General features: G+C 31.0%; 1 protein-coding gene across 1 annotated transcript in view; it reads left to right on the top strand.

The window, feature by feature from the left end:
• The window catches only part of LOC143232459 (tuftelin-interacting protein 11-like), a 75,611-nt gene that overhangs the window by 41,584 nt on the left and 19,967 nt on the right, over positions 1–14,060 (top strand). Inside the window, 7 exon segments of the mRNA XM_076467941.1 lie at positions 3,409–3,466; positions 6,229–6,429; positions 10,938–11,085; positions 12,162–12,217; positions 12,219–12,448; positions 13,161–13,308; positions 13,743–13,939. Of these exon segments, the coding sequence (XP_076324056.1) occupies positions 3,409–3,466; positions 6,229–6,429; positions 10,938–11,085; positions 12,162–12,217; positions 12,219–12,448; positions 13,161–13,308; positions 13,743–13,939 (1,038 nt within the window).

The raw sequence follows: 14,060 nt of genomic DNA, 5'->3' as shown, positions 1-14,060 counted from the left end.
ACTAGCAAGCCAATTTTTAAAAATTATTCTGCTGCCCACATGTTCAAAACTTCATTTTTTTTTCAGTGATACATATTTTGCAAGGTGGGGCACATATCTGAATGACTCCATAATCATAGGGATTTGGTCTCATGTGTACTGTACTTTTAACATCGATACTTTGGTACTTGTGGTCTTGGCATTTTCCTCTTTCTTATCTCAACTTGTTGATCATTTTGTTATAGACCATTATTTATTCTCAATTCCCTTATTACTTGTCAAAGTGGAACTATGTCCAAGGGTCTTTGGTTTTGTACATTTCGTTTTCTGTTTTGTGTTTCTCAAATCTGATTCATTAACTGCCTGCCATATTGTGAAGGCTTTGATCTTAGTGAAGGATAATTCTGAACAGAATTTGTTCTACAGAATGTTCATCTCATCTTTAAGCCTTTTGTTGGATTTGTTCCCAGTTAGGCACATCAATAACTGATGCCTTTGCCACTCCTCTCAATAAGAAACTTTCTCTCTTCTGGAACCTGGTACCTCAACCAGGACTGATCACCTCTCTCTCTGTATTTGTACCCTCAGCTACAATCACGTCTTTCTTTCATCCAGTAGCGTTCTTTTGTTTTCAAGTGGGGGAATTTATTCGGTCCCTTGTTATTTTGTTAGGTTTTCCAACAGTGTAGCCATTCTTTTATTTTGTTTGTCATCTTTCTGCTCTCTCTGTCTCTTGCAAACAGTGGCATGTTTCTCAGCATTGGTCCATCTGCTACTCTCTCACCAGGCTGCACAAGATAGTTACAGTCTCCCATAAGTGTTACCTCTCTAGTACCCCCACTCCAACAGAGTGTCACACTCAGTGGGTTTTCCCCTTTAGTTGTTTGCTGAAAGAAGCTCATCTTGGTTTTCACAATTGTGTTGGCCCCTCCAGCACATGTTTATGGGATTCTAGTTACTGTGTACAGATAGGTAAGAATGTTATTTCAGAAGTTAACATTTTCCTTACCTGAAAATATATTTCCAATAGATACATACCTGTCTGCACACATTTTCACCCTTCTTCCCCATTACTGGTATACATTATTTTTATAATGTTGCTGGAGGATTATCAGTACATGATCATATCATACACTAGCAAAGTTCACATTAAATAATATGTCTTAGTTGACAGATAAGGCTAGTGGAATGCATAAAATCTCAAAGGCAGATGCATGAGGAATAACTCTTCTGGGCAGAGAGATAACTATCAGAAATAGATTTTCAGATAAGGAAAATGTTAACATTATTGTGTGTCATACTCTTTTTTTTTTTTTTTAATATTTCCAAGTTACCATTTATTTGTTGTTCACAGCAGTAAATTGCTAACATGTTGGTTTAATAGTTTGTCTGCACTCTGATTTCCAAAGTTGGTGTTATGTAATGTATAGTAACATTTGTGAACACATTACACAAAAAAAATTCATTATGGAATATAGTGAATATTTTTTTAAAAAATGTAGTTGCCATAATTTAATTAATTACTGAAGAATAAACTTCAGACAAGCCTGTCTATATACATCTATAATTGTATAATCTTCAGTTAAACAATCCATTTTATGATTTGGGGAATTTATCTGCATTGTATTGTTTAAAGAAAGGTATAATGAAGTTTAACATTTAGGGTAATAGAGGTTAGGGCTAACTTTGGAATCTCTTTTAGACTGTTTTCTTGGATATTTAAACTAATACGGCAATAATATGTTCTTTAAAGGTAAAAATAACAGGCCTTTGTCATTTAGTGTAGCTTTTATAGGTATTTGAACATTTTCATTATTGGTAAGATTGGCCTATAACTGAAGTTGTGACTTTATATAACATTATCCTTTAAATGATACAGTTTACACAACTGGTTTTTCTTGCAGTATGAGCAGAAATAACATATTTTGGGGCAGCAATAAGAGACTGCAATGTCTATACATATTTAGGTGGAATTTTGAGAAACATGTAAAGCTAAATGTTTTGAAGATTCACTGTGGTGGGATGTATAGTTTGTAAGTCATGTTGTGATCTGAATTTGATATAATGGTGCATTTCTTTGTACTGGCAGAGGTGTATGTGTTACAACTGTAAAAGTCAATGAAATTCATTTCCATCAGTGCATTTTACTAATTTGGTTGTACACAACATTTTATTGTTATTGTGAAAACTGTTAACATCTTGTAATACTGTAGTAGAAATATATTCAGGAGATAGCCACTAGACGTTTAATATCAATAGCTTTTAGAATCAAAAGAAATTATTTATTAACAATAATTTATATTAGATATTTGTTTTTTGGGTATACGTTAATTAAGAAGGTAATTTGAAATTCTGTCTGTTGATTTTGTATAATACATTATCTAAATCATTTACAAGTTTTCATGATTTTATTTCAGAAAGTAATGAGAAATAGATTCTGATAAAAAAGTAATTTGTATTTTCCTGTTTAATATATACTGAGTGGCATTAAAAATGCAACAAGTAATAAAATGAGTTGTTTCGTACAGGTTGAGCAGTAATGGTTCAAACATGCATGGGTTTTAATCATGAGTATTCTCTGAAAACAGTTCAGTAGTTCAGATTATTTTAAACAGTGTGATCATGTGTCAGTATTTAAACTGGTCAAAATTTCCCTGTCCCTTGCTGTTGTACATAATGTGAGAGTATGGAAAAACTTTTGTATACAGTACACATTGTTCCTTCAGCTTATAAAATGCCAGGTTTTAAAAGTTTAATTTCACCACAAAGAAAGATGCCATTGCGGATGCAAGAAAGCAGAGATCAGGCGGTCGGGATGCTAATGACAAAGATGACACCAGCCAGTGTTGCGGCACACTTTGGGGTGCACCTTCATGCACGTCCACACATACCAAGGACATGTACAAATTGTTTGAATGAGAACAATGTGAATGTTCTGGACTGGTCTCCATATTTGCCTGAAATGAATCCAATTGAGCATTTCTGGGACATACTGGATTGGTGCATCTGTCATTGGGATACTGCTTCTAGCTCTCTCACTGAACTATGTGCAGCACTTCTGGTTGAGTGAGACATCATCCCACATAGGCAGATTGACATTGTGGTGACATCTATGCCATGCAGGATTCAGGCTCTTCTGGTGGTGAATGGGGAGGACATACCCCTTATTAGTGTTCTGGGTGTTGAAATCCTGATTAAACTGTTTGTGTGCAGTTTCTAATAAAATTTGAATTTTGTGTAGTGCAAAGACATGATGTTTCCTGATATGTACATTCAAAACTTCTGTTTAACCTAGTGCATTGAAATTGTTTATAACTGTATGTACGTTGTTGCATTTTTAATGCCTTTCAATATATGTAAATCATATCATATATATTTGCAGCCATTCTTATTGAAATACATATTAAGGCATTTTATGCTATGTTATAGAGAGATTGGGGACTGGGAAAGACACACACGTGGTATTGGTCAAAAGCTTCTACTTCAGGTAATACAGTTTATCAGATCAACCTTATAAAATAGTGTACCATACTTTCATACATCTTTAGGTCTGTTTAATAAAGTAAGTGTTTTCATTAAGATTTATTTATGAGACCTGCTGTTCTCACCTTTCATTGTTCTTGTTTTGTACTTGTCTAAATATTTTAACCCAAATTTTTTTCTACATTTATGTCAAAGGTTATTGATTTGTCTGAATAAACAAAAACATTTAACAGTAAGTTATGACCATTCTAAGCTTCAGTAAATACAGTGTTTTTAACCCTTTCTGGACCAGCAAGCATATTTCAAGTATCAAGTGTGCCTATATATCAAATTTCAATAATTTTTTACTCAAAAATATAATCAGTATTTTTTCATTTTATAATTTTTATATAGTTTAATTTTCAAAGAAAAATGAAAAAATGTTTCTCTTCCTTCTTTATATATTTCTGTGTTAATTTGTATTTGATCAAAGAGGTGACTGTTTTAATTGCAAGTTGAAATGTCAAAAGAATTATGTTAGGGAATAACAACAAGGTTTAAATTGAATGTATTTGTGTAATGTAGTTTCTGATTAACCCATTTGTAATGGGCTGTGTATAAAATACACGAGTTCTTATACACATTTGCACACTATTTATTTATATTATAACTTAATGCATTATATGTATCTTCAAAAAAAATCTGAGAGACTTTTGGTAAATGTTATAAGTCTTTTGTACATTATAAAAATCAGATTTTTAGTGAATTATTTTACTAAAGATTGGTTCATGAATATATTTAGTCTGTTTCATTAATAGTCTGGGTGTGATTTTCATGTTGTGATTAGAAAACCATTTTTTGTCCCAAAAATCTGATACTATTAGTGTAATCTCTCTAACCTTGTAAATACATTTCAGATGTTTGATTTTAGTTAACTTTATATTGTATTTGCTATTTTTCTAATCTTACTGTATACAGGGTTTATCAATTTGACTGACCTCATAACCACCATAAAAAATAAAGAAATAAATATACATCATGCTTTTTTCATTCTAGAATGGCTACAGATTGCAACATGAAAACAAACATATTTAGTTTAATTAGTTTAAATTTCATAACTGTATACAGTTATATATATTTTCATTTTACTGACCTTTTCAGCTCTATCTGGCTAATATTACACAAGTTTTAAAGATGTGATGCACGTGGACTCGTGTTGCTGTATTCAAGGATATAAAAGTGGTCTTTACAAAATGAACTGTGTTGACTGTGTTTTAGTGGACTGATATTTTGTAAAATAGTTACATTTCAGTTACAATACATTATGTATGTATACACATCATTATTATTTACAAAAAGTTCTTAAACTTAGTTTTCTTAAAACCTAGAACAGTAAATAAAGAAGTATAACAAACAAGTATCTCTTCTAGTTATGAACTTTGTATTTGTTTGCTGCTTCCCTTAGGTTGTTAAGCCTTATCAAATTTTGCATGTGGTGGATGTGAAATGAAATAATATTTGTTAAGGTTTGATGTATGTGCTTTAAAATAACAAAAATCATAAATTACTATATCAGTACCATAGAATTCCACCATAATTTATCATTCTTAGTAACTAAGCTATATTTGGGTCTAAAAAATTATTTTGACTTCACTGAAGTTTTACATTACTAGTTGGAATCTTGTATTAAAAAAAAGAGTTCCATAGCTGTATGTTTGATAGAGGCTGAGAAAGCTACTAGGGGACATTCTGAACTTTGGATTGGTTATTCACATGTTATAGACAGAAGTAGGTGTATGTAGTCAAGTGTTTCCAAAAGTGGAAAACCAGTGGATGTGACCACTGTTTTTGAGTTGGTAAATGTAGCAATATCTCACCAAATAGAAAAGATACAAGGTTTTCATTTTATAATCTAGTTTGTTAACATAGGTAATTTGAGTTCCTTATTTGTTAGAAACTATAGACTTTGTATTTGGACATCACAAACATCTAATTTTATCCAATGCTGCATTCAGCATACTACATGACACACAAAAATTGATATTCAGGTGGGATTTTTTAATATTTACTTTCAAAATTGATTAACTAATGTACATTTCCAAAATTTAAATTATCTTCAATCTGATACCAAACATATTAAATAAATTCATAAAATAGTAGTTGAATAAAATTTTGAATGTGAGTCATCAAACACAATGACAAGACTTTTAACCTGTGACCCTTGCTGATAGGGTTAACAATAAAAAAAATTAAAATTTTAGATGAAAAAAGTATTTCAAACATTTTTTTCATAATAGTGACACAATAAAATGATGGAATTTCACAACAAAAAATGATGAAAAAAGTAAAACAAATTGTTTTTAAAACCAAAACTAGATACAATATGGTTAAGTATTTACACTGTGAAAAGGAAACAAATCAATGGATGTCAGTGACACCACTATGGTCTAGCAAGGGTTAATTACAATTTGATTTCAGTTAACAGTTTATCTATAATTTTTTAAAAAACTATCAATACTAGTAATTAAACTGCAGTGTACTCTTTGGTTTTACCAGGAAAGTAACAAATGAACACAATGTAATTAAACTATGATTTTGTTATTGTCTTATTTTTCATACAATTTTTTGTAATAACTATATATTTAAAATATTTTTTAAAATTAAATAAACATTATATTATCATATACTTATTTCACTTACAAACCAAACTAGTAAACAAATCTTAAGTTTCAATCACAATAAATTTAATTTATAATGAAATTTAATGTGTGTATGATTTTTTACTAGATGGGCTATCAACCTGGTAAGGGTTTAGGGAAAGAATTACAAGGAATTGCAGCACCTATTGAAGCAAAACAGAGAAAAGGCAAAGGAGCTATTGGGTGTTATGGTCCTGAGCATAAGCAAGCTCCTATACAACTGACATCTATGGCTTCAGATGAAGAGGTGGAAGAAGTAAAACGACCTAGACAGTGGAAAAAATCAGGGGTAAGAAATCCAAGAGTGTAAAACATAGGATTTTAGTTATTTTGCTGTACTGTATTATACCATTGACACTTTTATAAAAAAAGTTGTCTTAACACATTTGGAGATATTGTGCTTTTTATAGTATGAAATTTGTTGGTTATCCTTTATTTGATCTTTTGTTCAAGTCTGGAAAATATAAGGCATTGCTGAAGTGGTTTGGAAGACTTGCCATGTTTTTATGGAGAGTAAAAATGGTGGTAAACATTTAATAAGATATAGAGTGCAAATTGTAGAAAATAATCACTAGAGTATATAGAAAAGTCAAGAGCAGGTGAGAATCTTGAGTAAATTAAAAGTTTAAAAGTCTTTTTTAAAAATTCAGGAACTTGTAGTTTTTGGATAGTGTTTATATTTGTCATTTTTAGTGAAATCTTTACTAAATGATTGTTGTTAGGAGATTATTTACTTGCATAAACATTTTTTTAAAAACATGTTTGAGTCATCTTTCAGTCTGAAAATGATTTTCTAAATCTGGGTACATAACATTATACTGTTAGCAACACCTTATCTATTCTGTGTTTGTTGACTATACATGTATATACACAACAGGGATTATTTTACTCAGTCCTTCATATATGTATCAATATTCCATAATATATAGATATATAAATATTTTGTTGTTTGTTTTTGTATAAATTATTCCTGCTGTAACCATCTTGAGAAAAGTTTAAAATTATCCTAATGCAACATCTTTTGATGAAATTTAGTTGAATGAATGACAACAGCCTGTTGTAGAAACACAAGTATAGAGGATCATGTTTTAAAAGTTTTCTGGCTTTTGTCTGCAGGTCATTGTGAATGTGGTTTTGTCTGTCTTTGTAGCATTCTGGAAGATTGTGGAGCAATATGTTTTGTGATTGGTTTGTTTATTCCTGTTTCTTATTGGTGGAAAAACTTTCTGTAGATTTAAGTAATGGTTGCCACATGCTTACTACACTTAATCCAAAATCTCTGTTTAGTGAAGGTATTATTGTGTTAATGTGAAAGGATTCTTTAATTTTTATCTTCCAAAATTTGTCTGTGCTGACAATTCTAGTTCTTTTCCTAGCTTATATTGTGTCCAGTTGACTAGGTGTGTTCTGCAGTGGCTGATTTTCTGTTATCATCAGTGTTGTACTTTCTTTATATTCTTTTATTCTTGTCATGGGTCTTCTTCAGACAGATTTCAGAGAACAACTCAGAAAGCTACACATCATATCCCAGATTATTATGGCCAGTTTTGATGTCACAGACCTATTTAACAATGTTATAACTTTGGAAACCATTCATATCAGCAGACAGTGACTGTTCAGTAACACCTCTTTACCACACAGAACTGAAATGAAGATATTATATATTTAAGAACTGCTGGTATGGGTAGAGAAAATACTAGTAGAGGAGCAAACAACAACAGCAAACAACATTTGCTCCTCTACTAGTGCTTTTTCTCTCCATACCAGCCATTTTTAAATATATAGTTTTCTCTACAAGTGGGTTTTCTTGTCATCACGGATTGAAATGAAGATAGATGCTATCATGAAACTAATGACTGTTTGCCTACAATCAACTTACTTCTCAATACAACGAGGCATTTACAAATAAACAGATGGTCTAGTTATGAGATCACCACCATATCAAATCGTAGAAGGCATTTTCATGAGACTTTTGAAGAAAGTGTTCTGTCATCCACACATATAGAAACAAATTTTTATGGACCGTTAGTTGACAACACTTTTGTTATCTGGCCTTATGACCATGTAAACTTGCTAGAGTTCGTAGAATATATTAATTCTGTAGACAGAAGAATCCACTTCACCATGAAAATAAAGAAACAAAACAGCCAATCAGTTCTTGACAAACTCATCAGCAGACAAATGAGAAAAATCACCACAACTGTATACAGAAGACACGTCCACATGAACAGATACTTACACTTTCAGCCCTATAATCCAACCTCTATAAAATGTAAAATAATCCAATGCCTGAAAAAGAGACCAGAAAAGATTTGCAATAAGATATCCATCAAAACATGTTTTCAAAGATCATAAAGTGCTTTAACAGAACAGGTACACCTCTCTTTCAGCAAAAACTCCCTGAAGAATAGAAAGAATAGGAAAACACTAACACTATTACAATTTACTTTCCTCTCTGTAAAATTTCAGGAAAAATTCAAATGCATAGCCAAGAAATTCAATGCAGATATTTTGTAAAAATCTTACAAGAACTTAAGATCTATTCTGGTAAAACACAAACAGAAACTTATCAACTAGAAACATGAAAATGTCAAATATCAAGAATATCAAATGTCAAATGTTTTTGTAATGAAACATACATTGGAGAAACAGGAAGAAGACTTATGCACAGAATAAAAGGAACATAAAGACAGTACAAGACTAATAAAAACACAAAATGAAGCCATTGCAGAACACATATCAACTGGATGCAAAATTAGGTAGGAAAAAGGCTAGAATTGTCAGTAAAGATAAGTTTTGGAAAACAAAAAAATGAAAAAAATTCCTTTTACATTAACAAAATAAAACTTTCACTAAACAGAGATTATGTATTGGGGGTAAAGAGCCTGTGTCTACCATTATTTGAATCCACAGGAAATCTCTTCACCAATCAGAAACAGGAATAAACCAACCATTCATAAAATGCCTTCCACAATCCACCAGAATGCTATAAAGATCAAAAACACTATACACACGCTAATCTGAAGACGAAAGGTAGTAGAATTCAGAAACATTGTTCCCTATTCTCTTATTGTTTATTCATTCAACTAAATTTCATCAAGAATACTCTGCCTAAACAATCTGTCAAAGAATCCTATCTCTTATTAATTTTTCTTTCAGCCATTTAAAACTGGATTCCAGTGAAATATCAAGAAAGAAAAACTGCTTAAAAACCTATGCTTATGGTTTGAATGACTCTTAACCTTGCAAGCTTGTCTTAATATCTTGTTTATACTTGTGTACTCATCTCTGAACAGTACACATCTATTTTTATCCTGAAAATATTAATTTAAAAGGCTGTATCTCGGAATGGCTGGTATGGGTATTAACACTATTATAAAGTAGAGAACAACGTTCGGACCTTTGTAGGTAATTTTCAGGTTAAGTAAGAGAGAGTTTGCAAGCGACAGTTGCCAGACACGTCTTAGAGACAAGAGAAGAGATGGGTATGAGATTGTAGGGGTTGTTGCAGTTAGATGTTAGTATATTAATTAGTGTAAAGGTCTTCCTTTATATTAGTTTAATTTTGGTTTTAGTTGTATAAGTAGGGCTTCTTTGATTTTGTGTTTGTTTATATTTGTTTCCCTACTTAGTATTTGGGTGTTTTCTATGGTTATGTTTATTTGATTTGCGGTGTTCAAATATGTGTGAAGGTTTTTTTATGCTTTTTGAATCTAGTTTCCTTTTTTTGCTTGTTTCTTCAACATAGATTTCGTGGCAGTTGTTGCATTGTATTTTATAAATTATGTTGGTGTTATGTTTGTCAGTGTAATTTTCATATAGTGTGGACTTAAGTTTTGTACCTGGTTTTTGAATAGATTTGGTGTTTACTGGAACTAAAACTGATACACAATTCAAAACAGAAATCCACAGAAAAATCACCCATACTGGATTATACATTCCCATATTTGTTTATACTCTCAACCCTGAAATGTGCCTGGCAACGGTCAGTTGCAAACTCACTTTGTTAACCTGAAGATGACCTAGGAAGGTCGAAATGTTGTTCTCTTCTTATCAATAAAAGGGTTAATACCCATCTCAGCCATTTTGAGATACATTTTTACTTCAAGTGGGTTTCTTGTCATCACAAATTAATTAAAAGGCTGTTGAAAGATACCCTTCAACATAATTTTTAAATTTAGGCAATAAATAGCAAGTAGTTTGGATTTGCTTTGTGTTGAAACATATGAGTTAATATTGTCATTAAAGTCTGAGTAAAGCAAACTTTCTATTTAGATCACAACTAAAACCTAGCCCAGTAATTAACAGAAGCTAACTAAGTTAATATACCATTCTTAAATATAATTAATAATAATGTGTTTATTGATCAGTTAAATGACATTTTGACCATAATCCCAGTAATATCACATTGTTGATCAGTTTAGGATTTATGTTGTTCCTAAATCCATACACTAAGCTGAAAGTGTAAAATAATCTTCATAATAACAAAAAATATATTTATACATATATGTACAATAAAAATTATGAAATAAATGTATGTGTTAAACATTAAAGAATTAGATATAACTTATAAAATAGATAAAAACTAATTGTTCTCTTCTTAGCTTCACTGATTTTAAAAAAATATTAGTTTTAAAACATAATTGTAATAGTGAATTGGTTGCTAACATTCACATATAGACATATATGTATGTGTGTATTAATATTTAAATTATATATATGTATTATTATAAATGTGTGTATTCTAGTTTATTAAATCACATTCAGTGAAACATAACTTGTGTGATGTTATTATAGGGAGACAAGCCAAAAGTTAAATTCAATTATCGTACATTTGATGAGGTGACAGCAGAAGGAGCTATGAAGAATCAGCGAGGGGATTCCAGTCAACTAAGTCGTGTGAAGGTAATTGACATGACAGGGCCAGAACAGCGAATCCTGTCAGGTGAGACGACCCTGACGTGTTAGGGCTTTGAGGTGGCCGTTCTGTGATAGACTGTCAATAGTATGAACCAAGGCTGTTCATTTCCTACTCTGATTCTTTGTTGCACATACCGTGTTACTAGAGTCAGTAATCTTGTAGTTATGAGTTAGAATTTTTCAGCAATATGGACGTGTTTAAACTGTTATTAAAATTTGGCCCAAGTTGAAGAGCTTTTGTAATATTGCAAACCTGGTACAGTTTTCATGGAACAAAATAAAAAATCCAAATTTATCAGCCTCAGATGTTACTTTTATAATCGAACCAAAACAGACATCTAATGTATCCAAAACATATTAATAAAAGTATTCCTAAAAGAGAAGAAAAATCTGTTGTTTTTTCTATTGAGTTGTTAGAAATATTTTCTAACAATAAATTTAATGCCTCAAATAATCTGATCCTTTCAGAAATTATTCATTGGAATAATTTATTTTGTTTAAACATCCCAAACTGAAACAACCACCTCATGCTCTGCAATCTCTGTACAGTTTTACCTCTGACTATTTTTTGTTGGAGTGTAATATATAGATTTATTGAATTAATAAGGAAACATTTGTTTTAATTGATGACCTGAGCAGCACTTTGCTTAATGTCATAATCATTAAAAGGAGCCTCTTGCCAAGAGTTTGAATTAGTTTTATATTTCAGGTAATATTTGTTTTGGTTATTCAGTTATTGTTAGAATATGTTCTTACCTGATTGTAGATATTCTCAATTTATTTTAAGATTAAGTCTTTTGACTCCAATGTTTGTATAAAATAATGGCAATGTTGGTTGTACACTCATAAAATATTATTTATGTTTGCAGCTTATGAGTTTCTTTAATATATGCAAATGCTTACAAGCTGTTCATTTAAATAGTTCACAATATCAACTGCTACTGTAAGTATACGGGGGGAGGGGGTAATTCAAGGTGCCATCTTGAAACTGGTTTAACCTCTTGGTGTGTGTGTGTGTGTGTGTGTGATTTTTCTCAATTTGAAGTATTCTGACAAAGAAACATTTTTGAATATTTCCCTCTTATTTTACTTAAATTTTAGGTTATCATCAAATTCATCAACAGCACACTAAACCTGAAGAAAAGGAAGAGCCCGGTGGACACAAGAAAAGGTCGTGGTCATCACTTTTCTCTTCCTGAGCTGACACACAATCTAGATCTTTTGGTCAATATTGTGGAACAGACTATTTTGAACAATGATCGAGAATTGAAGCGAGAGCAAGACAGAGTGATCAACCTTGAACATGAAGAAGAACGGTTGGCCAAAGTGGTGCAAGAAGAAAAAAAACACATTGACAGCTTGAAAACAGTATTAGAAGAAATTGAGAGGTGATATTTGGTTTTCTGTATTTACTTTGTTAATCATTCTTACACTTATCCATGTCAACTCATAGTGACAGACTCCAAGGTATTGATTAGATAATGATGCATGTTATTTTTGTGGTATGGTATGCTGAATTTGCAGAAATGTCAGTTTGTCATTAAATGTCCTAATATTCAGGACTAAACACAGATCTTATTTTAATAATGAGAAAAATTTTTTTTTCTTGTAGTTAGAAATTCTGTTGCCCTTTCTTTCTCATTCTAGTTAGACAAATAGTGATTATGCAGTGGGATTGCATCATATATAAAATTAACAAGAAAACTAATGTAAAATCTCAACTAAAAATCTATATATAACTTCCAACATTCCTCACTCATATCAGAAATGAGGTGTCTTCTTATTACTTAAATGTTTAAGGCAACACCATATGTTCATATATATGTATGTCTTTATGTCACATTTTACGTTTTGGACATTTCTGAATCACCAGTAAGGCTTGGAAATTATTTTAAAAAAGGTTGTTGGTTTTTTAAGCCTTAAGCTAATGTTGAATCAACTGGGTTCTTTTTATGTGCACTTTATTTCTTATAATGGTTTCAAAAGTAGCTTGAAATTATTTATTAAGATGTCAAATGATTAAACTTAAAATAGAAGTTTCTGTCATATAGTTTTATTGTTTACATTCCTGGAACTAAATTTTTCTCATTCTGAAAATAGACTTCAGACGAGAACAGAACTGGGCTGTGAAAATCCAATGACTCTTGAAGAAGTTATTGAAGTATTTGAAAATCTTTATGAGAATCATTATGAAGAATACAGGATGTACAACCTGAATGATTTAACAGTCACTATTGTCTTTCCTCTGGTAAGTTCATGAAATATTGTAGTGTTTCTATAGGTAAGTTCATGACTAATTTCCACATTTTTTACACATGGTTTGTAACCTATTAATTTACCATTTTCTTTCTTTGCTTAAGGTTATTTGTAATAATTTCAAGTGCAAATTAATTAAATATAAAAGTAAAAGTATATTTATATAAAAATTTTATGCTTCAAAATAATAATTGTATTGATTCAATATTGATTAGAAGTAGAGTTATTTGAGTTTAAATAATTAAAATGAAGTTATTAGAATTATTAGATATCCACATGGTTGGGTAGTTAGTATAATAATGGAGCATTTCTCCTGAAAGTAGTTGGATGTTAATTAGATGGATTGTTAGTAGTTTTATACTTTTAGGGAACATGATGAGTATTTTTCTTACAAACATTAATTTTGATATGCCTAATAATTTGTAGATGAAGCGCTACATGGCTTCGTGGAATCCTTTCAAAGATTCAAGGTATGGAATGGATGTCTTCAAAAAATGGAAAGATCTCTTAGAGTTGGAGAAGGGAGTACGGTTTAACCAGGGTCTATCTCTAAATGACGAAATGGATCCATACCATCAACTTATGTGGCATGTTTGGATGCCCTGTCTTCGAACTGCAATTTTGTATGTTATATGAATTTTTCTTATTTGATAAAATTTTGGATTTCATAACTATGCAAAGTAAGTTTTTGGCATAGTTTAAATAATGCTCATTGAAACTTTATAAATTTGTTCAAGAAACAAA

This window comes from Tachypleus tridentatus, chromosome 11, assembly GCF_004210375.1.
Source record: "Tachypleus tridentatus isolate NWPU-2018 chromosome 11, ASM421037v1, whole genome shotgun sequence".
NCBI classification, from domain to species: domain Eukaryota; kingdom Metazoa; phylum Arthropoda; class Merostomata; order Xiphosura; family Limulidae; genus Tachypleus; species Tachypleus tridentatus.
Note: the sequence above shows the minus strand (reverse complement) of the source record. Positions and strands in the feature narration are given on the sequence as shown.